This window comes from Scylla paramamosain, chromosome 15, assembly GCF_035594125.1.
Source record: "Scylla paramamosain isolate STU-SP2022 chromosome 15, ASM3559412v1, whole genome shotgun sequence".
Taxonomy (NCBI): Eukaryota; Metazoa; Arthropoda; class Malacostraca; order Decapoda; family Portunidae; genus Scylla; species Scylla paramamosain.
Window position 1 is genome coordinate 23711012 of NC_087165.1, and position 25000 is coordinate 23736011.

A 25000-nucleotide genomic window follows, 5' to 3' on the forward strand; every position below is an offset into this window, starting at 1 on the left:
TGTGTGTGTGTGTGTGTGTGTGTGTGTGTGTGTGTGTGTGTGTGTGTGTGCGTGTTGTACTAATGTGTCACAGACAGAGGAAGATGAGGAGTAAGAGGACGAGTTTTGAGAGGGACGGCTTCTCAGAGTTTCATTGCCTCCGAGGGAAGAAAAAAAAAACAACTTCAAAGTATCTCTGTGTTGGGAGAGCAAAAATGTTAGCGTGGTGCGGCGCGGCGCTGGACAGAGTAAAAACGTTGTGTGTTTTCTGGATGGCCTCGACAGCGTGTAGGAACTCTATTTATGTGATGTTGTGGTTTGTGTATTATTGCTCTCTCTCTCTCTCTCTCTCTCTCTCTCTCTCTCTCTCTCTCTCTCTCTCTCTCTCTCTCTCTCTCTCTCTCTCTCTCTCTCTGTGTGTGTGTGTGTGTGTGTGTGTGTGAAGCAAGTATAAAACCTGATGTTGCTCGTGGAAAACAGGCAAGTTTTTGCATAATTTCTTGTCCATAAACCTTGACAGTGCAACGTCCCCCCCCCCAATACCTCTCCCTCCCGCCGCTCCCCCCGTCCCTTAACACTGCTAGACCTCCCGCCCCTTGAGTCTCCTCCGCCCCTGCCTCAGCCACGAGCCCTCCTCCTCCTCCTCCTCCTCCTCCTCCTCCTCCTCCTCCTCCTCCCCAGGCTGTCATGTACTACAGCGTGGGGGTGGGACGCGTATCATGTGTTACACGATGAGATGAAAAGGATGGTGGTGAGGCGGGCCCCGGCACCGTGTTGCATTTTGGTGTTCTTGTACCTATTAAATTCTCATTTCTTCCCCCGTGTTTATATTCTCTCTCTCTCTCTCTCTCTCTCTCTCTCTCTCTCTCTCTCTCTCTCTCTCTCTCTCTCTCTCTCTCTCTCTCTGGCAGTTCCGATTTTTCCTCCTCAAACCAACAACACTCATCTCTCTCTCTCTCTCTCTCTCTCTCTCATCTCTCTCCTCTCTCTCTCTCTCCTCTCTCTCTCTCTCTCTCTCTCTCTTCTCTCTCTCCTCTCTCTCTCTCTCTACTCTCCCGCTTCTTCCTTCCCTTCCCCTCTCCTCCCTCCTCTCCCCTTCTCCACACCCCCAGCCGTCCCTCCCTCCCCGTCCCTCTCTCCCTTCACCCTCCCCCCACCGGCCGTCCAGTAAAGACAATGGCCGTTAATTTAGCTGAGGATTGTCGATCAGTTGTCCGAATCCGTCACCGGCGACCCGCCCTTCACCACTAATTGCCGTCTTGTTAGCGTCTCCCGACCTCCCTCGCGCTGGCCCTCCCTCACCTGACGTGCATTAACCCACTCACCTGTAATCGGGAAGGCGGGGGACCAGGTGGGGTAAAGGGTACGTGGTCGGGGAGGAGCAGTGTGTCGGGGGCAGCGGTTGGGATGCAGCGCCCTGACGGAGTGCAGCTGTTGGAGCGTACCCCTCCTCTCCTTGCCCTCCTCCACCCCTCTGTCTCTCTTTCCTGCTGCCGCCCCCCCCCTTCTCCTACTCCTCCTCCTCCTCCTCTCCTCTTTCCCTCCCCCCCTCAGTTACAGATATCGGCTAATTATTATATTTATTTTTGTCTGCATTGTTTTTTCCTAATGAGCATCTACCGGGTCGTGAAAGAGCGGGGGTGGGGAGCGAGTGGGAACTTTGAGGGTGTAACGTGACCTACCTCAGCCTCAGTGTGACGAGGAGGCGATGTGATGAGAGAGAGAGAGTATGCTTGTACACGCACACATACACACGGTTTTAGTAAATGTGAACATCAAGTACTATTGCGTTTGTGTTGTTAGTCATGTTTCTTCCCCACCTCACACAGCCATTCATTCATTGGAGGCTTGCAGCGAGACAGGCATGACACCGGCAGATGAAAACAGCTGAGACATCCCATTACGCTTGCATGACCTAGGAGGAGTGCGAGTGTTTTGATCTAAAGTCGTGGTCAGAAATCTAGTGACTTGCCTTGCCGCTGTTCTTTTTTTTTTCTTTTTGTCCTTCTTCGATGCTAACCTCACTAATCCTTTTTAGAATCCAGCATTTTGTTTTTCTTAAGGAGACTGTAAGGAGGTTAGAGGACTTAAAATTTGGGGAAAAAGTTTAAGATGGTGGAATTGAATGTCACTCGTAGCATGTCAAAGGTCTTGCATTTTTCGGGGGAATATATTATAAGATGGTGGAAGAGACAACATCACGTTAATAGACTTTTGGCCGAGACTGTGTACTTAGAAGAAGAGAACTGCGTGAAATGGGAGACAGGAGTAGTATCTATTGAAAACTCAGAGGCTGCAGCGGTTCACTATTTCGAGAGAGTGGTGAGTAAATATCCTTCAATGACCTAAGATGCCATACTCCACTCACTCTGGGATGGCAATGAATCAGTGGTAGGTCTGAATGCCGCGGCGACGCCCTCCCCTCATGGCGAGTTATTCCTTCCTCTATGTTTTGCGGCGAGCCTCGGGATTAGTGGGTATAAACATGCAATTTACTTTTCGTATCAAAAGTATATCTTGTTTCTTATGAATACTGTACTATTATGCACATGATGATCCGCCCAACCTTTGCCTTCACTGTTGTTTTGTGGTGTGGAAACGTTGTGCTTAGATACACGACACACACACACACACACACACACACACACACACACACACACACACACACACACACACACACACAGAGAGAGAGAGAGAGAGAGAGAGAGAGAGAGAGAGAGAGAGAGAGAGAGAGAGAGAGAGAGAGAGAGAGAGATACATACATACATACATACATACATCCAGATAGACAGACAGGCAGATAGACAAGAATATACACATATGCACCCATAGAAACAGGAGACATAGACAGAAACAGCCATACAAACATAGCCAACCAAAGAGGAATGCGATAAAGAGAAGGGAGAAGAGGAGGAGGAGGAGGAGGAAAAAAGACTCGAGAAGGAAGGGCACAGGCAACTGCAGGTGGAAACTTTGAGCTTGCCACTCAACACCTGAGCTTCCCCGGTACCTGAGCTCCTCCCTTCTTCCATGTCTCTCCCCTTCCTCCCTTTACTTTCCTTCTCGCCTCACTCCCCTCGCCCCGCCTCCCCTCCGCCGCCTGACCTTTGCTGGATAAACATCACCATTTTACGTTTACTCGACACTATTTACCAACTTCAGAGGCTTATCAAGACCCGCCAGTAACCACCCTCACCCTTACTTGGCTGTCCTTCATCCTCCCCGCCCTCCAGCCAGCCAGCCAGCCCGCCGCCCGCCCGCCCGCCCGCCCGCCCATCAGTCTGCCAGCTCTCCCGCGCACAAACACACACACACACACACACACACACACACACACACACACACACACACACACACACACACACACACACACACACACACTCAGATTTATTCACAGTAAAATATATTTAGAGTTGTACCGGAAATGTGTGTGTGTGTGTGTGTGTGTGTGTGTGTGTGTGTGTGTGTGTGTAAGTGTTTGTTTGTACTAGCATTCTGAGGCTGTCTGTTTGTATACACTCATAAAACTCTACGCGTGAGTGAAAAGTTGGCACGAAAAAGAAGTAGCCATATATGTACACACACACACACACACACACACACACACACACACACACACACACACACACACACACACACACACACACACACACACACACACATTTAATCTCTCTCCTTTAAATGACGAAATGAAAAAAAAAATAAGATAAACAAAACAACATACTATATTTTCGGATACCCCCCGAAAAATAATAAACAAATAAAAAAAATAGACTAGTAAAAATAAAACACGCGCAAAAAAAAAAAACAGAATCATATACCAAGAAATTCAGATAAACTAACCTCAGAAAGTAGATGATGATGATGATGACACACAGAGTTGCCTTCCCTTCCCGATCTCTCCTCCTACTCTCCACTTTTTCTTCTCCCAAATATCCTTACTTCTCCTTCCTTCTTACCTTCACCTAGCCTCACCTGGTCCCGCCTCACTTCCCCTCTGGACTAATTATTTGGCTGGCTGGGAGAAAGGAAGAAGGTGCCGCCGTTTATAGAAACCTCTCGATTATGTTGTTACTGAGAGAGAGAGAGAGAGAGAGAGAGAGAGAGAGAGAGAGAGAGAGAGAGAGAGAGAGAGAGAGAGAGAGAGTGGGAAGGCAATCAGAAATGGGAGGACGAAAGCCACAAGGGGAGAGTGTCCGTCAGGGAGGATGACTTTGATGGAATGGGGAGGAATTATGGGGTGTACTACATCTTACACGCGGGAGGAGGAAGTGAGAGAGAGTGAGAAGGAGGAGTTGAAGGGAGGTAGGGTTGAAAAATGAGAATCAAGACTAAACAAGGAGATACCAGAGAGAGAGAAAAGGGGGGGGGGCAACATGAAGGTTGTTGGTGCATTTCTAAGCACAGGAAATTGTAGTAGTAGTAGTAGTTTTAGTAGTAGTAGTAATAGTAGTAGTAGTAGTAGTAGTGGTTGTTGTTGTTGTTATTGTTGTAGAAGGAGGAAGAATAATACTAGTAGTGTTTAAAGAGGAAGGAAAATAGAAGCAGAGAGAGAGAGAGAGAGAGAGAGAGAGAGAGAGAGAGAGAGAGAGAGAGAGAGAGAGAGAGAGAGAGAGAGAGAGAGAAATGTGAGCAGCAACTAACGAGGTGTCGAAGCGTTTGAAGTTGTAGAGGCTTTCCAGCTTTCTCTAATACCTTCCTCTCTCTCTCTCTCTCTCTCTCTCTCTCTCTCTCTCTCTCTCTCTCTCTCTCTCTCTCTCTCTCTCTCTCTCTCTCTCTCTCTCTCTCTCTCACCATCCATTTTCCTCCCTATCCATCTCTCATTAGCAAAGGTTTCCAGGTTTCCAGCCGCCAGGTGTTTCCAGCCAGGTGTCTTAAGGTAATGGCCGCAGTGATAGTGTTACCTGGGGCCTTTCCTCCACCTGTACGGAAAAGGAATGAAGGGAGAAGGAGGAAGGACGCGAATGCAGAGAGATGACTGTGTGTGTGTGTGTGTGTGTGTGTGTGTCCGTCCGGTCCCTTCCTCGCCGTGGGCAATGATAAGATCGAAGGCAATCCACCCACAGCCTCCAGCACTAGCGACCACCGCCAGGCCCCCCACAGTGCCCTTGATGGGGGGGGGTGCGGCGCGTTGATGTGAGGGTGTTGCACGCGTGTGTGTATGTGTCTGTGTGTTTGTATGTGTGTGTGTGTGTGTGTGTGTGTGTGTGTGTGTGTGTGTGTGTGTGTGTGTGTGTGTGTGTGTGTGTGTGTGTGTGTGTGTGTGTGTAGGTGGGTAGGTGGGATTGGCTAGTTTATGGTTTCTAATTAATTTGTTACTTAATTGAGAAAGAGAGAGAGAACTATGTAGCACAAATGGGAAACAGATGAGATAGGAAGGAGGAAAATGAACACACATACAAACAGACAGGGAAAAAAAAAACTGTACTTACTCATGAAAAAATAAATGATAAATAAATAAATGAGTTGCGAATTGGAAAGACCTGCAGTAGTGGGAAAGATGGAGGAGGAGGAGGAGGAGGAGGAGGAGAAAAGTGGAAAAAGAAATATTTCCTTCCTCTCGCATGCTGGTGTTGGCTGTGGGGAATGAGTCAAGCCTCAAGTATTTACCTGCGATTTTAGGTGTGCGCTCTCGATTTTAATCACCGCTCAGGTAGGTACACACGGGCGTCAGGCGTCAGGAGGGTGTTGGGGTGTGAATTAGGATTACACACACACACACATACACACACACACACACACACACACACACACACACACACACGTATCTGAATTGCCGGCCACTCCTATCAGACGAGTGAATATCGGCTCCAGCCAGGTTGCTATTCAGAAATGCGCAAATATTCATTGAAACTTACTCTGGTTCGTAATTACTGCCACATTCACATAAAGAGAACCCGTATGCACACAGGCCAAGGTATAAAGATAAGTAGGTACACACACACACACACACACACACACACACACACACACACACACACACACACACACACACACACACACACACACCTCATCACCAGACCTCATTGATGCTCGGGAAGATAAGCTTCTCTATTAGCCTCACCATTCCTGACCTGTGTTTGTTTTGTCGATTTAATTACGGAAGACCTGAACCCATTTCTCAAGGTGTGCCGTGGGCGGGGCGGGGCGGGCGGCTGGCGGCGGGCGGGAGGTGTGTGGGTGATGGATGTGCAGGCGAGGCGGAGAGGCAGGCAGGGAATGGGGCTTTGTGTGTTTTGTATTTTTTTCACAAGTCAGAAAGGTATAATTTGGTGACCAGGTACGGGCCGGTGGGCAGTGGGATGGCAGGAGCGAGGGAAGAAGAGGAGGAGGAGGAGAAAGAGGAGGAGCAGTGGGTAAGGTGCTGGGTGGGCAAGGGAACAGGAGAGGAGGTCAGGGTTGGGTGGGATGGCCGATAGGGAAGGTGGAATAGAGAGAGAGAGAGAGAGAGAGAGAGAGAGAGAGAGAGAGAGAGAGAGAGAGAGAGAGAGAGAGAGAGAGAGAGAGAGAGAGAGAGGGGGAGGGGGGGTAGAAAGAGATAGACGGAGGAACATGTAGGGGCACAGGATAGGAGAGGAGAGTTTAAGAGATGGGATGGGAGGGGATGGGGAGGAAGAGAAGAGAAAAGGGGTGAGATGGAAGTGTGATAGGTGTGTGTGTGTGTGTGTGTGTGTGTGTGTGTGTGTGTGTGTGTGTGTGTGTGTGTGTGTGTATCAACATGTATCTCCATTTGTGTCTACTTATGTACAGTATCTATTATCCAATCTGTCCTTTTTGTACCGTCGACTTGTTATTGTCGCTTTGCTTTTTCATTGTATAAATTTCCATAATAATATCCTTCTGTCCGCCCCTGGCTTGAGAGAGAGAGAGAGAGAGAGAGAGAGAGAGAGAGAGAGGGAGAGAGGGAGGGAGAGAATGACGCCATAATTCCAGTTATTAACATAAAGTGAATCTGCGCCAGGGGATTGTTACTGGTGTCCGTTCCGTGGGAGGGGGAGGTAAGATAGAGCAGCGTGATAGATTATACTGCTGATAGACGCACCGGAGCCTTAACTACCCGCCCGCTCATTAGCATCCCGGCCCGCGAGGGAGGGAGGGGTTGGGGTCGCCTGAGGGAGGAAGAAACATCGACTCTATACCGGATTTAGTCACTCGTTCAGTATTGCCTTGTAACATCACGTGGCTTATCAGTCACCAGAGTGTCTATTAGCTTCGTATGGGAGTCGTTAAGCCTGTTATAATCATGGAGAACATCAAGACACCTCGGTAACAAGTTTGCCCAGCCTGTTTGAAACTTTTTTTTTTTTTCTAATTAACCTTTTCGGCAGCGGCAATTAAGTTGGGTTATTTATTTATTTATATATTTATTTATTGTGCTCTTTGATCTTCTCCAACGTTGAAAAGTAAAAGAGCGTTTTGTCTTGGTGATATATAGGTACGAATGTTATTATTATTGTTATTATTTAATTGAAAGTACTAACTAGTTCGATATAGATAGTTTACTTCATGAGGTTATGCTTTTTTTGTCCAGGAGAAAATAATCGCTGTTAAACTAGCTGTCACCTACATTGAAACATGCATAAAAGAGGATCTCGTGCCTGATTATTATAAAACTTCAAATAGCAATATTATTAATAGTATAATAGTATTAGTAATATTAAAACAAGAAGTAGCAGTAGTAGTAGTAGTAGTAGTAGTAGTAGTAGTAGTAGTAGTAGTAGTAGTGGGAAAGGTAAGCGTACATTCTGCTAGAAGCGATGGTCATGTACAGGCAGCCAGGCAGCCCCTGAGGAAGGCAGTGCATGGGCCGGGCAGCCATGTGCGGCCCTCTAAGAATACCATCAGGGTTTCTACTTTTAAGACACTTGCCTCTATTCTTCAGCAAACCCATATAGCACCATTACTTGATTCAGATGTTTACTTAAGAAATTTATATATTCTTAAGGATATAAATATAGTGTGGATGGACGGACTGATGGGTGGATGACTGTCAGCGGCTCACGTGACCTTCATCCAATACCCTTCGACTTGTTGAATGTTTTGTATTAACCCTTTCTCTGCTACGGGCGTCTTTTGTTAACATACAGAGCACTGTTGAAAAATGAGTACATGCTTAGACACACACAAAGAAAGAAAATATGATTAATTGTCCTTCTTTTTAGTCTACAGACCTTCATAAACTGTACTCGTAGTTGCTGTAGTGTCAAAAATATGTAAGTGGTTTGGAAAGAATCGTGTAGCAGTGAAGAGGTTAAGTATTCTTCCAATAAATAAAGATAAAATTTCACTTAATCATACGAACTACTCAGCTAATTGCCCCGCCATCCACACTTAACCCTCCGACTGCTAATGAGAGTCAGACAAATATTACCTAATTTTAGTAAACCCTAGCAAAAATAAAACATTAAGAATTAAACCATTTGAACTCCATCACTACTTTTATTGTCAGGGGTGTCTTTTGAAATGATGCTCCAAACTTGCACCACAACACTTCAGTAACAATTTTAAAAGGGAAATAATGGTAGTCAGAGGGTTAACAGCTTGATCATCATATGTGCATGTCTTCAGTTTAAAATTAAGTCAAGTTTTCTAATCTTATGTTCGCAAATAATGACAAAAGTGGGATTAATATGGCCTTCTAAGCCCCGCCTGGACCATTACCACCTGTGTCGTGTGTGTGTGTGTGTGTGTGTGTGTTCCTCCGGCCACGAGCTACAGGCGGCGGGGCTTAGGGAAAAGAGCCATCCAGGTCTGAGGTGTGTCCCACGAGGCCTAGTTATATACCTTTTTCTACCTGTGTCTTATTTGTTGTTAATGACGCCTCTCTCCCTTGCCACCTCCTGCTGCCTCGCCCTCCGCCCCTCGCTACCTCCCTCCTCCCTCCTCCCTCCTCATCGGCCTTCTTCCATTCACTCCCTTTTTTCCATTTTTTTTTTTTTTCTCTCTCATCCAGTACAGCGAACTTGTCCCTTTTGTCACTGTTTTTTTTTCTTTTTTTCCGTCTCTTTCTCTCTCTTACATGGTTTCCTCCCTTCTCTTTTCCGTCTCTTTCTCTTGTTCCTCGCTGTCTTCCTCCTCCTCCTTCTCCTCCATGATCCCGTTTTCCACGATTTCCTTTTTTCTTACAATTTTCGTGTCTTTTTTTCTCTCTTTCTCCAGCTATTTATTCTCCTTACCTTCCGTCCACCTTCTCTAAACACCTCCACCTTATCAACCATTATCTTCACTTCCTCCTCCTCCTCCTCCTCCTCCATCTATCTATTTCACTCAACTTCTTCCCTCCTCACCAACTCCTCCTCAGCTACCTGTCTACTGTAATATTCCCATCCGGACCTTTCCCTCTTCTACCTCCTACCTGCACCTTATTTGTATTCCTCTTATTTTAGGAGGAGAGAGAGAAAAAAAGTTTGTCTTCTTTTCTTGCAGGCAAATGTTTCCTCAGGTGAAATTTAGAGTATCCGGACTGGACCCGAAGGCGAAGTACATCCTGCTGCTTGACATCGTGGCGGCTGATGACTGTAGATATAAGTTCCACAACAGGTATCCAACACACTTCCCCTCCCTTGGTTCCAGTGACACCAACAGCAACTTCTTTTCTCTCTCTCTCTCTCTCTCTCTCTCTCTCTCTCTCTGCCTTTTTTTTTCTACTCCCCTTTCTAATTCTGAATTTTTCTCTTTCTATATTTTTTTTTCCTCTCTCTGCATCGGTATCATATTTTCCGTCTATCTTTTTATATGTGAATCTATGTTTTTTCTTCTTTCTTTATTTATTTTGTTTCTGTCTATGATTTCTCTCTTTTTTCTCTGGCGTTTTTCTTGCTTTTTTTCTTTCTTCCTCTTCGTCACCTGCTTTTCTTAGGCGTCTTTCTTCATGGCTTTGGTTATTCTTTTCTTTTATTTTCCCTTCTCATTTCTACACACTCGTACACACACATGTTCACACACGCATGAACGTACTACATACGTCCATACACACACACACACACACACACACACACACACACACACACACACACACACACACTCACACACACACACACACACACACACACGCCTGGTTGCGCCTGCCTTCGGTGTGGCATCTTCAGCTTCCTGTTCCTCCTGCGCAAGGCTTCTCGTGTTTCTTTGCATATTTTTATTCATTTATTTATTTTTCTCTAGGTGCTGGCTGCTCTGGTTCTCTGTGTGTCCCTTCGTTTCTCCCTCCACCACCACCACCACCACCACCACTGCCTCCACCTCCTCCACCACCACCACGCTTCGCTAACCCCCTCGTGTTTCAACCCCCACCTCCTCCCTCCCTGATTTTTTTTATGATTTCTGTCACTATTTACTCTATCAAAAGCCTTGTTGTTATTCTTGCAGACGTATGTTTCCTGCCTACAAAGTTCGGGTCTCTGGGCTTGACAAAAAAGCCAAATACATCTTACTTATGGACATCGTAGCAGCCGATGATTGCCGCTATAAGTTCCATAACAGGTATTGTGATAGCAAAAGATACCACCCCGCCTCCCCTCCACACAACGAGCCTCATAGCTCAGCCAGACGTGTCCCGGTGGCTCTCTCAGACACTCCCTACTCCCGATATCTCATAGAATTCCTCATAGATGAGTCGCCTTGTGTATAGTTTCTGCCATGTTAAAAGAGATCAGAACCCGCATTGCTCACCTGTACATACTGCTGTCATTATCTACGGCCCTAATAAAGTGGTTGTTTGGATCCCACTCCCCGCCCCTTCGAGTATATGCACACGCGGTGCCGCACTCCCCTCCTCCTCCTCCTCCTCCTCCTCCTCCTCCCTCAGCCACGTCATTCCAACACTTGTGACGGTACTGTTAGTAGAGTAGAATGATCTTTTTGATCTTGTAACAGTACCCTGTCCCCTCACTCCCTCCTTTCTTCACTGTTTTTTGCTGCCTTTGTCCCAGCCCCTCCCCCCTCACTTAGTCACTGCCACTACCCTACCTTCCCTTTTTTTCATCCACCTGCACAGTCTGATCAGGTCCTCACCTCGGCCGTGTCTCGATGCCGTAACCTTCCACGTTCACGCTGAGGCACCAGTGGTTTTGTTTTGAAGGCTCACACTGAAGGGAGACGTGCGATGCTCCGTCATTCCCCCTTGCACTCAGACCCTCCCCTTTCCCTCCCTCTCCCCCTCCCCCTCCATTTTTCCTCCTTCCCTCTCCACAAGATTAAGTTTTTTTTTTACCCGCGGATATCGCGGCGTGTTAGACGAAATAGTAATGATGAGCCGTTTTGCTTTGTCTCCTTTCGGCAGTAGCTCCCCCTCCCTCGCCCGAGTCCCATCCTCCTCTCCCCTCCCCCTTTCTCTCTTCTCGTAAATATGAAAGTAACTGCAATTTTTTTACTCGTCTTCCTCACATTATAAAATAGGCAAGAAGGCATTCCTTACTTGCGAAGTTTTATAAAGTGTGTTAAGGTATAAATATGCGATTTGTTTTAAACATGGAACTACAATATCCGACACCGTTCGGAGGAATCAAGGCAACTATTCATTAACGAAAATGCGTAAAAGAAATTGACGCAACATCTGTACTTCCTCGAGGCGCAAAAAGCTGTAACCAACCATGTCGTGTTTAAGGCTGCAGAAGGTTCGCATGCCTTCACTGAGATTAAAAAAAGATCCCGAGAATAAAGGAGGCTGATCACTGATGCAGAAAGTTACAAGCCACCGCTTAGCTTCACAAAAGATCTACCAGGAAAGCTGCAGAATATTCACCAGCCCTTCCCCACCCGCTGAATAAGTTAGCGGCCGCCCAGGCCTAACACCGCTGCCAGAATGGCGGAGACGTTCCCTCCCACCCACCTAGCGAATCGTCCTGCTACCACGTGCCTCACACACTCTATCCTTAGCGACTCTGCGTCACTCCTGCTGCGAGATGCCCTTTGGCCAGCCTCACCTAGAGACTCACCTGCATGGCTTTCTCCTAATCCTCCTCCTCCTCCTCCTCCTCCTTATCACTTCATCTTCCTCTCTTAGTTCCATCCAGTCTTATTGAATATTAATTACTTTTCCTTCCAAGGTCTATTTCTACGCATGAGCTTCGTGTTTTATTTGACGGTTCACCTGTTTACCTTCCTGACTCACCAGACCCAATCTTACTTACATCACCTACCTCATCTCGATGACTCACCCAACCAGTGACTCAAGTTTGCATGTTCTTTCTATAGACTCGCTACCCTACTGGCTCTCTTGCTTCACTGGCGAACTCTCTGTACCATTACCATCATTCGCTACTTATCATTGACTTACTGCAGGACCTGCCTCTTCCATAATGGCTCTCCTAACCTCCATAGACTCAGCTCATATAATTCCTTGACGACTTATCCTGATTTTCCATAATTAATATGCTTGTCATTACGACGCCGTAATGACTCGCCAGCCTTCATGACGCAAGACTCGTTACCCTCCGAGTCATCCATTTTATCCCTGCATATGTTTTCTTCACTCCCTTTTTTTCTTATCGTCGCATCTTTTTTTTTTTTTTACCCACATCTACCTCTTCGTCTTCCCTTCACGTGCACCTGCCGCCTTGCCCCTCACCTGTCTCGTCCCCTTCCGGAGTAGTGTAGTGGTAGTTAGTGCGCTGCCCCCTCCTGGCCCCACACACTCTTTTTCTCCGTCACGTGGGCCCGTGACCCTCCCTCCCTCCCTCCCTTACTCCCTCCCTCCCTCCCTCCGTATGCCAGACTCACCTCTTCATCTGAGTATTCAATTATTTTGCTTTTCTTTCTCACAGTATTTGTTGTCACCATGCTTGAAATACCAAGATTCTATCATGATATATAATTTTGATCTTTAATTTTCTTTTTGATCTGAAACTAAAATTCTGAGTAGAATATTAAACGTAAGGTTTTATATATATATATATATATATATATATATATATATATATATATATATATATATATATATATATATATATATATATATATATATATATATATATATATATATATACTAGTGTAAAAGTCAGTAAAATTCAGCCTGAATATATACCGTGCCTGATAATAAAGGAGCGTGAGGTGTGGGAGCCACAGCCTGTGGGCGTGATCAGCATCCGTCACAGAGACTGAAGCACATCCTCGCTACAGCACCCTTACCTCCTCGTGCGCCATGTCCCACTGGCTGCCCTGCTGTCTCTGCTGTCCCTGTCATGTCTCGCTTCATCGCACCAACACATCAGCCCGTGAAGGCCCAGCAGGGCGTGCTGCTCGCTGCCTCATGGCCATTCACTGTTGCTTTCCTACGGGAATTGCTATGATCTTTATAAAATTATTTTGAGGGTCAAGGAAAATTTACATAATCATTGGGGAAACATCCCTTCTTTACATGATAACGTCACTTCAGCCTGTAGTCTGTGTAAAAAATCCCATTCAGTTTCCAAAATGAGTTTTGAGTCAGCATTGCTTTAGCGAGGATGTGCTGAAGGCCTCGCCTCCCCACCCCGCCTCCAGCCGCCCCAGCCCGCCTCACCGCCCTCCTCTCCCTGCAGCAGGTGGATGGTAGCCGGTAAGGCGGACCCGGAAATGCCCAAGAGAATGTATATCCACCCTGACAGTCCAGCCACGGGGGAACAGTGGATGCAGAAGGTGGTCTCATTCCACAAGCTAAAACTCACCAACAACATCACCGACAAACACGGCTTCGTAAGTATTGAGCTTCTGTTTCGCCATGTTATAGGCAACATGTCTCGTGTTATCACCAAAAGAACTTGATAGCAGTTTGTCTGATTCCCATTGTATGCCTTAGATTAAATCTTTATATTTATGTTATGCAATGCCCGAGGGTCTAGCGGTCTGTGGTTGTCTCGAAGAAAATCGTCTATACGGGAAAGCTGTTTATGGCTAAGAACACGCTGTGCCGGCACCGCGAGCTGGTGACGGCGAGGTCATCTTGGTTGAGTCTCAAATTACTTTTTATCTATTTTGTGCCTTAGAATATTATACTTTAACTCTGTGTGAAGGGATGTCTCATGCTTGTCTGTTGTGTGGTGTGTAAGGACCTGGAAATGTTATCTGACATGATGCATTCTTGTGAGTGACGTCGATGCTGGCAGTCATCATAATAACATCAATACTAAGAGGGAAAAGTAGAAATGTAATACTGATAGTCACAGTGGCATTGATGATGATGATGATGACGATGACGATGGTGATGATGATGATAATAATAATAATAATAATAATAATAATAATAATAATAATAATAATAACAACAGTAAACCCCCACTAACCTTACACTACGCATCCTAATGGCACGGTCACGGTCACGGGTCACTCAGCCCAGAGCCGCCTCCCCGCCCCGCCACCCGCCGGTACCCGCTGACCTTAACATGACCTGCCTGGCCGCCGTGGCATAAACCGTCGCCTTGGTTTTATACATCAGACCAAAACAAACACGGGCGATAAACTCGTATTTGGGGAGAGGGCATAAAACCTGTCTGGCATAGTTTATCTTGGTGCTTTATCGCTAAGCCTCTGCGCGGGGCTCCTCGTTGCGGTTTATCGCTTTATTATTACAAAGCGAGCCTGGGGAACATGGCGGCGATGGTGGTGGTGGTGGTGGTGATGGTGGTGGTGGTGGGGGTGTATTCTCCCTCAGTCCGATGATGCTTTAACTAGTTGATAGGGCGCGTCATCTCCCCTCCGCTCCCTACCCCCTCGTCTCCCCTTGTCTCCCCGTCCTGGGCACCTGTGCGGACCCACGGCTCGTGCTCAAATATTCCGCGAATTTTTCATGATTGGTATTTCGAGTTTACGTGTTAGCATATAATTGGACACTATCGGTGGTGATGGTGATGGTGATGGCAGTGGTAATGGGAGTAGTAGTGGTAGTAGCAGGAATTGTATAGTATGTAGTAGTTGAAGAAGAATTATTATTAGTGGTAGTGGTAGTAGTAGTAGTAGTAGTAGTAGTAATGTTAGGAAGAAGGATTAAAATATAGCATAGGTTAATATAAACATTAGTTCAGGAAGTTTTTATTTTATCTGACGAGAATATAATAATACGCAGAAGTAAAAAAAAAAAAAAAAGAAAGAAAACAGTGGCGCTGGAAGGGATATTTTTGGTTACTGACTAAAATATTTACCTGATTAATGTTTGAAAGTATTGACTGTTTTTTGGTGCCGACAGCATCTGTGGGACTTTCAAGACTTGGAGAAGAAATCAAACCAAAACTTTTAACTCCATGTTCCTCTTTTCTTGCTTTAAATCCGTCTACTTTATTAATTCAAGCAAGCGAGAAATGTGTAGAAAAAAAAAAAAACTCACTATCAAGGATTTCGTTAAAATTTGCCACGAAAAGATAATAAGTGAGAAAACCATGCAGATGTGTTTGTTTATTTTCCAATGGCAGTTCACACATTATTCCTGATGTTACCTGGCCTTTGTGTGGCTACGAGTACACGTTTGAAGAGGCTTGGTGTGCTTCCGTGACAGATCATCCGTACCCACTATACGTATGGTGGTAGTGGTTGTGGTGGTAGTAATAGTAGGTAGAGAAAGGGCTGTATGGGTTTAGTAGTAGTAGTAGTAGCAGTAGTAGTAGTAGTAGTGGTGGTGGTAGCATAGTGGTAGTTATTGTTGTTGTCGTCAGCGTTGTCGTTGTCGCCGCCACCAGCAGCAGAGTAGTGGGGTGTTCCCAAACTGCCTAGGGTGACGTGGCCTGAGGTGTTGTAATGCCGCGTCCTCTCCTCCGCAAGTCATCCATCACGGCCCGAGGACCTGCTTCCCGCCGCCCTGACGCAGCGATCAGGGAACACCTTGATACCAGCCAATCACCGCCCCGATAAGCATCACGGCCGTCAGCGGGGCCAATCACCGCATTCCGTGACGCCAGGCGAGGGGCGGGGTGGAGGGGCCGTCATGGCGCTGATACGACGTCATGCAAAAATGTGCGCATGATACTGAACGATCTCTGGGGAAAGTTCTGAAAACATCGTGAAACATTTTGGGTATCAGTGATTCTATAATTCTTGACTAAGGTACTAAATGTCTCCTAAACTCAAAGTGAAGTGTATCGTTAGGAGTGTTGTGAATTATTCTTTTTATCATTAAGTAATCAAGCATTTCTCATGCGGTAAGTCACTCATGCGCTGGAAATGAAAGCAGACTGTAGAAATGACCCGCGTACCGAGAGTGATTATGACTGAGAGGAGGAAGGACGCGGCAGTGTGTGTGTGTGTGTGTGTGTGTGTGTGTGTGTGTGTGTGTGTGTGTGTGGGTGCGCTCTCTCACGCGCTTCCTTGCGAACAAGCTCTCACTGATATTGTTCTCCCTATAGTCAGTACATAAAATCATCAGAATTATTCAAAAGATATTAAACTTTTTACCCAGTAAGAAATATAACACAGTAAAAAGTAAACAACAGTTCAATTCCCTCGCCAGCTCCCACACTGCTTGCTGAGGCGTCACTTACACTTATTAAATCCCGGCGAGGTGGCGCACGGCGGGAACACACTCACCACGGAGCGGGGCGGGATGGGACGAGCTGTGTGCCGCCGCCCACACCTCGTCGCCCATTGTTGTGGGTCGTGTCCCTCAGGTCCTCCGTTGAGCGGCCGCTTGTCCCTACACGGGTCCGCCGCGCCCGCCCGCACCCGCTAATGCCGCGTAATGATGCCCTTGCCCAGGCCTTTGTTGGCGGTAATGGTATTGCTGTAGCCATTTGTATTTCCCTCCTTATGAATGGTAATGGATGGGGGAGGGGGAGGGCAGCGGCGGTCCAAGACTGTGGGAGAGAACGAGAGGGAGGAGGATGAAGATGAGGAGCGTGGGGGTCAGTGAGGATGCCGCGGGAGAGTCAGCGGTAGAGGGGGTGAGGGACTTGCGGATACAGGCATGGGGAGGCGGATGAGAGAGGAATGGAAGAGAATGGTGTGGTGATGTTTTATAGGATTTGAGAGAGAGAGAGAGAGAGAGAGAGAGAGAGAGAGAGAGAGAGAGAGAGTGATTATAGTCCACTGAAATTTGCGAGAGACTGATAATAAAGATGCTAACAATGATACAAATTGATACTAAAACCATAAAAAACACAACCACACCACACCACACCACACCACACCACCACATCACACCACACCACACCACACCACACCACACAACACTACACCACACCAAACCAAACCAAAACTCCACACCACACCACACCACACCACACCACCACATCACACCACACCACACCACACCACACAACACTACACCAAACCAAACCAAACCAAAACTCCACACCATACCACACCACACCACACCACACCACACCAACATCATCAGCTGTGTTGATTAAGGGGCCATAGTGAGGAGCTGATCCATCAAGCCATCAGCCAATCAGCTACTAGTAAGGGCCTCGGGAGAGCTAATCACCTCCTCGGGGCTGCAGGGAGAGGGCGCTGGAGGGTCGTCTCGGAACCCTGAGTTAGCCTTTGTTAATGGCAGAATCAGATAACACATCCCGCCCCGCTATCTGGAACCCGCCCTGCCGTGCCCGCCACCCCCACCTCCGTCAGTCCGTCTTCTCTTTTTTTGGCGATTAGGAGGCGAGGTGAGTGAGTGCTTAGGGCGGGCGAGGGTGACCCGAGCTGAGGGAGGGACCAAACAGAGCAGGACATTAACGAGTCGAGTCTGTTGTTAATATGCAAATCAGTCATGCTTGTTAGACGCAGGGAAGGAAGCATCGCGAGAGAGAGAGAGAGAGAGAGAGAGAGAGAGAGAGAGAGAGAGAGAGAGAGAGAGAGAGAGAGAGAGAGAGAGAGAGAGAGAGAGAATGCTATTTTAATAAAGATAGTGCGTTCGTGTCCTCATTGATAGTGCAAGCCAAGTATCGCAAAAGTCAGAAAGATAAACAGCCAAAGATAAATATAAAATGGAAAAGAAGAGAAGGTGGAGTTGGATGAGGAGATGGTGGAGGAAGAGAGGAGAGGGAGGGAGGAGGAGGTGGCTGTGGAGATGCAAATGCCTTAACAAAAATGAACAGAGAGAGAGAGAGAGAGAGAGAGAGAGAGAGAGAGAGAGAGAAACTAAATCCAGTCACATATATCTTCGGTTGCAAATGAGTGATAAAAAGATGGATGGACAGATGTGTCAGATAATATATAGGTAGGTACGTCAGAGAGAGAGAGAGAGAGAGAGAGAGAGAGAGAGAGAGAGAGGAGGGTGGGACGAGTAAGCAAGTGATTTACTCGTAAGACCCGTGTTGAGATCACTCAGCCGCCAGGTAAACCCAGGACTCCAAGACTCGCCGCCACGTTGCCAATTTGTTAACCTTATTATTTCACTCTGCATAGCTCGGGCGCGCTTTCTTAACGCAGCCGCCGCCGCCGCCCGGTGCCTTCACCCTTATCGCTTCCTCCCACTCAAGCCTGCACGCCGCCTCGCCCTTAAGATACGTCCGCAAACAAAGTCCGCCGAAGAAATATTGAAGGCCTCATCCCTCTGCATTGTCACGACGCTTCCTCTCTCCTCCGGGTTGCGCTTCATCTCGACTCAGTCAACCTGCATAAATTCAGGATGTCTCGAGTGTTCATGCTAAAACGTCACATGTGCTCAGGTGAGATCCATTACTACAGGGGCTCGGGGCGGGGAGGCTGGGGATGGGTGGCTGCGGCAGGGGTTTATTAAAGGTTCCGTGTCTTGGTGCTTTTCCTTCGTCTTGTCTTCGCTGTGAAAGAAAAATTGTTCTCACCGCTTGATTCTCCAGTAATTAAGGAGTTTTCTTTTACGTACACCCGTAGAGAGAGAGTTACGTCACGTATGATAGAGAAAGGAACAAATTCTGTCTTGGATCTTTACACCATCAGTACAGTAAGAATTATAAAAAAAATAAATAAAAAAAATAACAAGAACAAAATCTTGACTAAAAAGCACGGTCATTTTTTGATGAGGTAAGGAAGATGAAATTAATTCAATCAGTGAATAAAACACATGAATAGTTACTTCACGGGACATTTTTTTAAATAACCAAATGCCACAACAACGACAACAGCAGCTCAGCGCGACGTGGCGTGACCCGCAGCTCACTGCCGCCTCGCCGCCACACAGGACGTGCCCCGCAACACCCAACATTCAACCCGGACACACCTCAGGCTACTCATTTTTCGCGATGACACTTCCCCTCTAACCCGAGGACTGTGTGTGTGTGGTGGGGGGTGGACCACGCGTGCTGGAGGGCCTACACCTCCTTGCTGCCTCCTCCTCTCCCAGCGCCTCTCACACACCCTCGTATCTCAGCCTTGGTGTCTGGTCCGCACCAAAGGCGAGGCGTAAATACTCCCCATAAAATATGTTGACTCAATAAAAATAACTCGTAAATGAAGAAGTGCTCATGAATTCTTTTTGGTTCAATTTCATTTTCACAATATTCAAATTCAATATTGACTTGCACAATGACATAATTCTCTCCCCATATACATATACACGTTTATATAATAGCTTGTGTAAGGGGCAACATGACGGCCACTGGTAACACTACTCGGGCAGTCAGGCGAATGAGTGTCTCGGGGATTCCAGCCTGGGGGACACTCACCCGTCGCAGCATTGGCATTTGAACCAGACTCATGACTCAACTCAACATGACGCAATCGTTGGAATAAGCGACAGAACATTTCAAAGCATTTAACATTCAGCGGCAGAGAGAGATACACCAGATTGTGATGCTAAGTACAGACGAAAGAAAACATTGGTGATGAAATGCTTGTCTTCGCAAGCACCACAGTGAGCCTCCTCCACCATCACCCCCGTTCCTCACCCATCCCTATCCAGCCTCCCCGCACCACGCACAGCCACGACCCTCGCACCGCCGCTCACACGCACCTCGCAGCCCGGGGCAGGAGAGGGCCTCTGCACCATTGAATATATATCCTGCAACGCTAAATCTATCAGGGGCGGCGTTGCATGTCGGCTGGGCGGTTGTCCCTGCCCGCCCACAAACACAGCGGCGATAAGTCTCCCGTGGCCTGATGAAGTATGAGCCGACCTTCATAGACTTGCAAAGTGGCCCGAGGGGGGAGGGGTTGTAGGGGAAGAGCAGGTGGTGGTGGTGGTGGTGGTGGTGGTGGTGGGAGGAGATGAGGAACCACCTGCTATGTTCCTTCCTCTACCCCCTCCCTGTACCCTCCCCTCCCCCTCCTCCTCCTCCTCCTCCTCCTCCTCCTCCTCCTCCTCAGTACTGTATATGCACATAGACAGGGAACGTGCACACTCAGATTTTCTACTCTCTGTCTCCCAAACACACACACACACACACACACACACACATACTCCATAGAAGACACGTATAGCGAGAGTTGGAGTAGAGGAGGAGAAGGAGGAGGATGGCGGGTGTGAGAGAGCGTACAGTGAAGCTATTAAATGGTAAAATGGGCGGGGGTTGAGTACTGACTCTTGAGCATCCGTGAAATTGAACGCGAGACCCCACACACACACACACACACACACACACACACACACACACACACACACACACATGGTGATGAAGACGAAGGAATAGAGGTAAAGGAGAAATGAATAGAAGGGTGAAAAGGGGGTGAGAGAGAAAAAAAATAATGAAATGAAGGAAAGAATAAGGGAAAGAGAGAAGTAGAGTAAGGATGGAAAGGTGGAAGAGAAAAAGAGCAGAAGGATGGGAGGGGTGAGGGAGATAGAAATGGAGGTGAGAAGAAATGGGGGGGGAGGATGAGACGAGCAGCAAATTGTCAATGGACTGTACAAAATTTCTCTCTCTCTCTCTCTCTCTCTCTCTCTCTCTCTCTCTCTCTCTCTCTCTCTCTCTCTCTCTCTCTCTCTCTCTCTAGCGTCAATCCTCATTACATCGACGTAGCGCGTGTGTGTGTGTGTGTGTGTGTGTTCGTTTGTCCACGGTTTTTTCTCTTGTTTCTGTATCTTTGTCTTGTATTAATTCCCTTTTCTTTTTCTTTTCTTTTTCTTCTTCTTTTTCTTCCTTCTCTTCACCATCCCTTCCCTCCTTTTTTCCTTCATTTTTTTTTTATCCTTTAATACCGTCATCCACTTCCTTTGTCACCCACACACCTCATTCAACTAAATCATTCCTCCAGTTGCACATTTTTTTTTCTTTTTCGTTCACTTTGGCGGGTTATTTCCATTATTCATTCACCATTTCGTCACGCATTCCCTTTTCTCTCTCTGTACTTTCCTCGTTTACAAATACCGCACTTCGTTTTCCTTGCCTCTTATTTGGGGTAGCTATAATTTTTCTGCCACGTTTCTGTCCTAAATGCCTTTCCTTTCCTCCGTCCCTCCTTTCCTCCGTCCTCTATTCTCCACTGTTCTCTCCTCCTCCTCCTCTTCCTCCTCCCTTGTCGTCCCTTCCCCCACCACTACCACACTCCATTATCGCTATTGATTCTTGTTTCTGCAGCATTTTTGTTACCTGCTTGGCTAATATAATTTTCTTCCCGGTTTCCGCTTTCTATCCTAATTACCCATTTACTGAGGAGAGGTTTTTGTCAGGATGGATTCTTGTCCTTGTGAACCACCCTCCCCCTCCTCCTCCTCCTCCTACTACTACTGCTGCCTTTACACGGTCCCGGGGAAGAAGTGAGCTGGAGAGGGATCGGGAGGAAGAGTTAAGGGATTTCAGTAATGGAGAGAAAGGACGCGGAGAGAGTGAGAGTTTGGGTGCTCATTAATTGGATTTTTTTTTTTTTTACTTAAAGCTCTTGTGTGTGTGTGTGTGTGTGTGTGTGTGTGTGTGTGTGTGTGTGTGTGTGTGTGTGTGTGTGTGTGTGGGAGGGAGGGTCTTTTAGGTAAGTTAGGTATTGCTAGCATGGGCATACTTTTTTTCTTATTTTTTTTCTTCATTGGTACAGTGCGATTAGAATATTACCTTCATATATGTTGTAGGACTTGCGTTACCTCCTGTAAGACTAATATTTTTTTTTCTATAGATTAAATTATGTACCTTATCACAAACTCTCCCAAGCGCAAAGGATTATCCGCTAACTATCTCTCCTTCCTTTGTGTTTCCTTGTGTGTCGCCTCCTCCTTCTGCTCAGTCCGTCACAAAGTCACAGTCGTGGGTGAATATAAAGTTTACCAAGTTGCTGGTGGTGATTTGACAAAACTGTACAGACTTAATAAGTAGTCAGTGTCCGGTACTTGCATATGCTAATCACTGCGCCACCGCCACTACTGCCTGAGAGGAAAGAGAGAGAGAGAGAGAGAGAGGGAGAATGAGAAAGAGATGTGCTAGGTGGAAGGAACAGAGAAAGATGCGAGATGTGGTAGGAAGAAAGGAAACGCATAGTAGGTAATGGAGAAAAGTAAGGTAATTTATAAGATTATGCATATGGTAATGAGAAAAAAGGTGGGAAAAAAAATAGACTGATGGTGTAGGGAGGAAAGGCGTATGAAGTTGATGATATGAGAAATGGAGTTTAGGAGACGGGTAAAGATGACTAAGAGAGAGAGAGAGAGAGAAAGAGAGAGACAGTATAGACATGAAGTAAAAAAAAAACAGTAAAAATTGTAAACATATCAAAGAAACAAACAGAAACGTCCTTTATAAGAAAGTAACAAAGATAAAAAAAACAAAAAACAGATGAACGAAGCAAAAGGGAGTCCCAAGAAGTGGCGAATAAGTAGGGAAGGGACGCTACGTAGAGGGAATGAAAGAGTGAAGAGGGGAGAGATGGAAGTGGCTGGGGCTGTAGTAGTAGCAGTAGCAGTAGTAGTAGTAGTGTATGTACCTTAATGACGCGCCAGCCAACCAGCCAGCCAGCCAGCCAGCCCCTGCCGCGTGGTGCCTCGGGCCATGCTGCTTGTTGTCTCATTCATACATCAGTTGTGTTTTTGTTTCTCATTCATTTTCATCCGTATTTTTTTCCCGTTTTTTTATCATTTTTTTATCATATCTATATGTAATCTCTATATGCAGTTTCGTTTTTTTTTTTTTTTTTTTTTTTTTTTTTTTTGTTGGGAGAAGTGTTTCGAATTTATATTGATGGTTTCTTGCACCTTCCCTGATTTCCTTACATTCTTTCTTAAGTAACACTCCACTCACACACTCCACTCCATCTCCAGTCACCTTACACACACTTCACGTCCTACACACACGCCACAAATTGTCCCCATACGCCGCGGTACAACTCTAGTCCTGTGCATTCTTTTTTTTTTCTCTCTCTCTTCCTCTCCGCCTCTCTGATCGACCCAAGAGTTCAGTACGCCACTACACCTGCTCCGTTTTTTGTCTCCCTATGAGGCAACTTAACTCTTGGGGCAGGTCAAGATTGTACTCTTCCTCCTCCCATTTCTACCCCTCCTCCACCTCCTCCTCTCCACTCACATCCCTTCCTCTTTTCTCATCTTAAATAAAACATATACAGTTCTTCCCACTTCCACTCTCCCCTCACCCATCTCCCACCGCTTCCTCCCCTTCCTTTCTCTTTCTCTCTTTCACTCCCCCTCTTCTTTTTCTTCCCTTCATTTTGTACCCTTTGATGTTTTCTCTCCTCCTCACTTCTTCCTCCCTTTACCTCCTCTTCTTCTATATGCATCTCCTCTTTCTCCCCTCCCCCCGGCGCCTTCTTTCCTCTCCTCTCCGTTCCCTCCCATTCGTCTTTCTTTCTCTCCCTTCACTTCTCTCAGATGCATTTAATTACGAGCGAAGTTCTGTTCCTATTCGACACTCGACTTGCACGTGTTAATGCTTTCCACGTGCTTGTGTGTGTGTGTGTGTGTGTGTGTGTGTGTGTGTGTGTGTGTGTTAAAATCGATATGTTGTTGCATCTCTGTTGTAAGTTGTGTGTTAAAGAAATCGAGAACTGTAGTGGTAATTGTCGCAAGCGCTGCACACAGTTGTCTTTTTCTATTTATTTTTTTTTTAAGTCTGAATAAACAATACATGTGTTTCTTCTTCTTATTTTTTTTGTTATTGTTATCTTCGTTATTGTTTTCTATTCTTTTTTTTTTCATCATTACAGTTTTTATTTACACATTATTATTATTCACACAACAACAACAACAACAACAACAACAACAACAACAGGAACAACAAGGAACAACAAGGCGACGAAACACGGAAATGAAATACAACACACAAATAAATGACCATTGCATGACCGTGTCCTCTCGCTCTCTCTCTCTCTCTCTCTCTCTCTCTCTCTCTCTCTCTCTCTCTCTCTCTCTCTCTCTCTCTCTCTCTCTCTCTCTCTTTCTCTTTGCTCCCCTCCCTCCCTCCCTTCCTTCATACCACCCCCCTCTTCCCATACCACTCCCTCTCCCTCTCCCCAAGTCGCTTCGCCTCTCCCCTGCCTGCCTGCCACTCCCGTCTTTACCCTCACGACGGCGGCGGCGACGGCGGTGCGGGCGGCGGCAGCGGCGGGGTCCAGCATAGTTAGGCAGCTTCCCAGAATACATCACACAAACACAATGACGTTATTCTTACACTCTTACACGTGTGACAGCCGAGGTTAAAGCCGACGTACTGACGACAATGGTGTGGGAGGAGGAAAAGAAGAGGGCCTGGGAGGAGTACTAGGAGGAAGAGGAGAAGGGTGAGGAGGAGGAGGAGGAGGAGGGAGCGGGGCGGATCGGCGGGAAAAGAGGAGGAGGGAGGAGTGAGAGAGTTAGATGAGAGGGTTGGCTAAGAGGACTAAGAAGCGCAGGGTTCGTAAAGGCCTAGACGGTGAGATATATTTATAGGGAAAGAGAGAGAGAGAGAGAGAGAGAGAGAGAGAGAGAGAGAGAGAGAGAGAGAGAGAGAGAGAGAGAGAGAGAGAGAGAGGGAGGGGGGTTGGTGAAGTACCCTTGAGAGCTGGAATGAGGGAGAGGATAGGGAGAGAGGTGGGAGAAAAAGTACACATGCGTTGAGGCGTGATGCTTGAAGACTGGAAGGAGAAGGAACTGGACACAGTAGAGAGGGAGAGAGAGAGAGAGAGAGAGTGAGAGAGAGAGAGAGAGAGAGAGAGAGAGAGAGAGAGAGAGAGAGAGAGAGAGAGAGAGAGAGAGAGAGAGAGAGAGAGAGAGTGTCACAATGCCCTCCGG

The 25000-nt window shown here is 46.8% G+C and overlaps 1 protein-coding gene across 1 annotated transcript in view; it reads left to right on the forward strand.

The window, feature by feature from the left end:
- The window catches only part of LOC135107708 (optomotor-blind protein-like), a 169569-nt gene that overhangs the window by 48923 nt on the left and 95646 nt on the right, over window positions 1–25000 (forward strand). The window contains 2 exon segments of the mRNA XM_064017894.1: window positions 9406–9519; window positions 13497–13650. Of these exon segments, the coding sequence (XP_063873964.1) occupies window positions 9406–9519; window positions 13497–13650 (268 nt within the window).